Below are 2639 nucleotides of genomic sequence, written 5' to 3'. Positions count from 1 at the left end.
TATATATATATATATATATATATATATATATATATATAATTCTTCAATTACTTTATCTAATATGTAATATATAATATTATAAATAAAATATCATAAATTCTAAAAAAAATGTAAATCACATATCACATAAAATGAGCTTAAAAAAATCAATGACATATTTATGAAATATGTAATTTTTAAAAATTGAAAATATTTTTCAAAGGAATAAGTCATTTTAATTCTTTATTCTATTTATTAGAATATTGGAAAAACATTATATGATTAATGTTATCGATGAACATTACTCATGGCTGGAGAATCGATGTAATTATTTTCATGCAATAATTGTGATATATAATATATTCTCAACATTTATAATTATGGAAAAAATTTATATAAACAATTAAAAAAAAGATATAAGAAAAGCCATGAGAAATAAGTGATATACGTCTACGATTTTATAAAAATCCTTTTAAAGTTTTATGTATGGATCTGTTTCAGTTATTTGGAGATATATAATGAGAGGGTAAGGGATCTCCTGAAGCCGTCGACGAGTACGAGCGGTCTCAGAGTTCGAGAACATCCTCGATTAGGACCTTATGTTCAAGGTACTCCGCTCGTTTACTGTGAAACATCGCGTATACCGAAGACGTTGGCTAAAATTCCTCGAGAGTCTTCTTACTTCAGTGTGTACCTAAGTCTATTTAGGGCTATTTGAATCTTCCCCTAATTCACTCTGCAACCTTTTTTCCACATTATAATGTTTTTCTCATTTAATGCATTATTCACTATATTATTATACTCCAATATAAAAATAAATGCGGTATATTAAATATTGTATATATTAAATATTGCATTAAATATATTATGAATTTCATGAATAATGTTTGTAACTTTATTTTAAAATTATTTTTTTTGTACGATTATTAGAAATTATATCTTTATTAAATTAAAATATTTATTATTTAATATTTACTATAGTCGCTATTATTATTATCTATATACAAATAAATGCATTTCAACTTTTTAAGCCCTCTAATCTTAAGTTATTGCGAACTTGCACCCTTGAGCTTCCGATCGATTTAACTATTCCCACATTGTAAAATCCTTGAAATGGATTGATTCTCGAATCTTGTCATCTTCAAATTCTAGATTGCTAATATAACTTTTAAATTTCTGGATTCTCAATTTTTTGATTTTAATTTTCCATCTCGAATATAATCATTTTATACAAATTTTCTGCATCGATTCACACTAATCCATTCATCATTATAATCTATATGGAGAGAATTATCTTTAAAAATTCGCCCTGAAAATTAATCAAACTCATCTTATATTTTATTATAGTTTCATTAATGAATGAGAGAAATTTACATAAAATTCTTTGAAATATAATGTTGTCCCAGAACCTGCCATATTTTCAAGATAAACTTTAAGAAAAAATTTTCTCCATATATTTCAACAATGAAACTTAACCGATAGACCTCACAATTATGATACGAATTAATATGTTTCGTCAGCGACAATTCTCTTGACTATCTTCGATCGAACGATCTTTGTTTGTTTTAGGTTTAACACACCATGTAGTTTGCACCCTGGGGTCGTTGATATCATACATAGAGGAGGGCACAAAGGCTAGAAAGACAGCCTCGACACTTCAGAACCCTAGTAGCAGCCGTAGTCACGCTTTGCTGACGGTCGACCTCTCGCAGGAGACAGCCGACGCCGAGCGTCCTAGCAGCAGTGGTACTTTCTTGTCCTCCAAGAGGCAAGACGCCACTCTGCACGGCGGTAGCAGGTTACATCTAGTCGATCTGGCGGGCAGCGAGAGCGCGGCCACCTGCAGCGGCGTTCATCGACTGAAGGTGAGTCATTTCCTAAAAATAATATCGTCCGCCGGAATATTCGCCAGCTGAATTTCGCGCGATGAAAATCGATATTCGTCCGTTTCGCGGATGGATAGAGTTCCGTTATCAATCTCGACCTGGCCGCCGCGTCGCGCGCTAATAGACTCGCCTAATCGACCGTCGGAGTTACTCGCGAAAGTAACAAGCGTGAAAGACGAGCGCGAGGACGTGATGTTGATGCAAATTTAAAACTAATTTTTTTTAAATTTTACTTAAATTTGTAATTATCAGAGTATAAGTATTTAAAGAGATTTCATATGCATCAGTGATATCTTAGCACTTGTCTCCATTTTCATCGCGAGTTTTTCTGTGATATATGTGTATATGAAAAAATAAATTTATTTTCGAAATGGATTTAGTATATCAAATGAAAGTATCATGTAGATAAGAGATAAAATATTAGTGTTCAATGCCTTAATGCACGTGCAATTTTGTTATTACTGTGATTGATCGATGTTGATATGATCATGCCTTCTACGATACGAAAAGAATCATCACGACGTAGCAAAAATTTAAGCATCATCGCTAATAGTGTTTCGCGTATGAAAGTAAAAGTATGTGCTTATTATTATTATAAAAAATTGTTTCGTTAAATTAATAAGTTTCATAAGTGCATATATATATATATATATATATATATATATATATATATATATATATATATATATACTATATATTATGTATAGTATTCTACTATATATATATATAAAAATAGTAGTAGGACTATAATACTAAAATGTAATTACTACGATA

General features: G+C 30.4%; 1 protein-coding gene across 1 annotated transcript in view; it reads left to right on the top strand.

Annotated features, from left to right (window-relative positions):
* Window positions 1-2639, top strand: part of LOC105624094 (centromere-associated protein E-like) — a 49506-nt gene that overhangs the window by 36108 nt on the left and 10759 nt on the right. Inside the window, exons 4-5 of the mRNA XM_012205454.1 lie at window positions 481-587; window positions 1549-1844. Coding sequence (XP_012060844.1) covers window positions 481-587; window positions 1549-1844 — 403 coding nt within the window. The remainder of the gene's footprint in view (window positions 1-480; window positions 588-1548; window positions 1845-2639) is intronic.

The sequence above is a fragment of the Atta cephalotes genome, assembly GCF_000143395.1.
Source record: "Atta cephalotes unplaced genomic scaffold scaffold00072, whole genome shotgun sequence".
NCBI classification, from domain to species: domain Eukaryota; kingdom Metazoa; phylum Arthropoda; class Insecta; order Hymenoptera; family Formicidae; genus Atta; species Atta cephalotes.
Note: the sequence above shows the minus strand (reverse complement) of the source record. Positions and strands in the feature narration are given on the sequence as shown.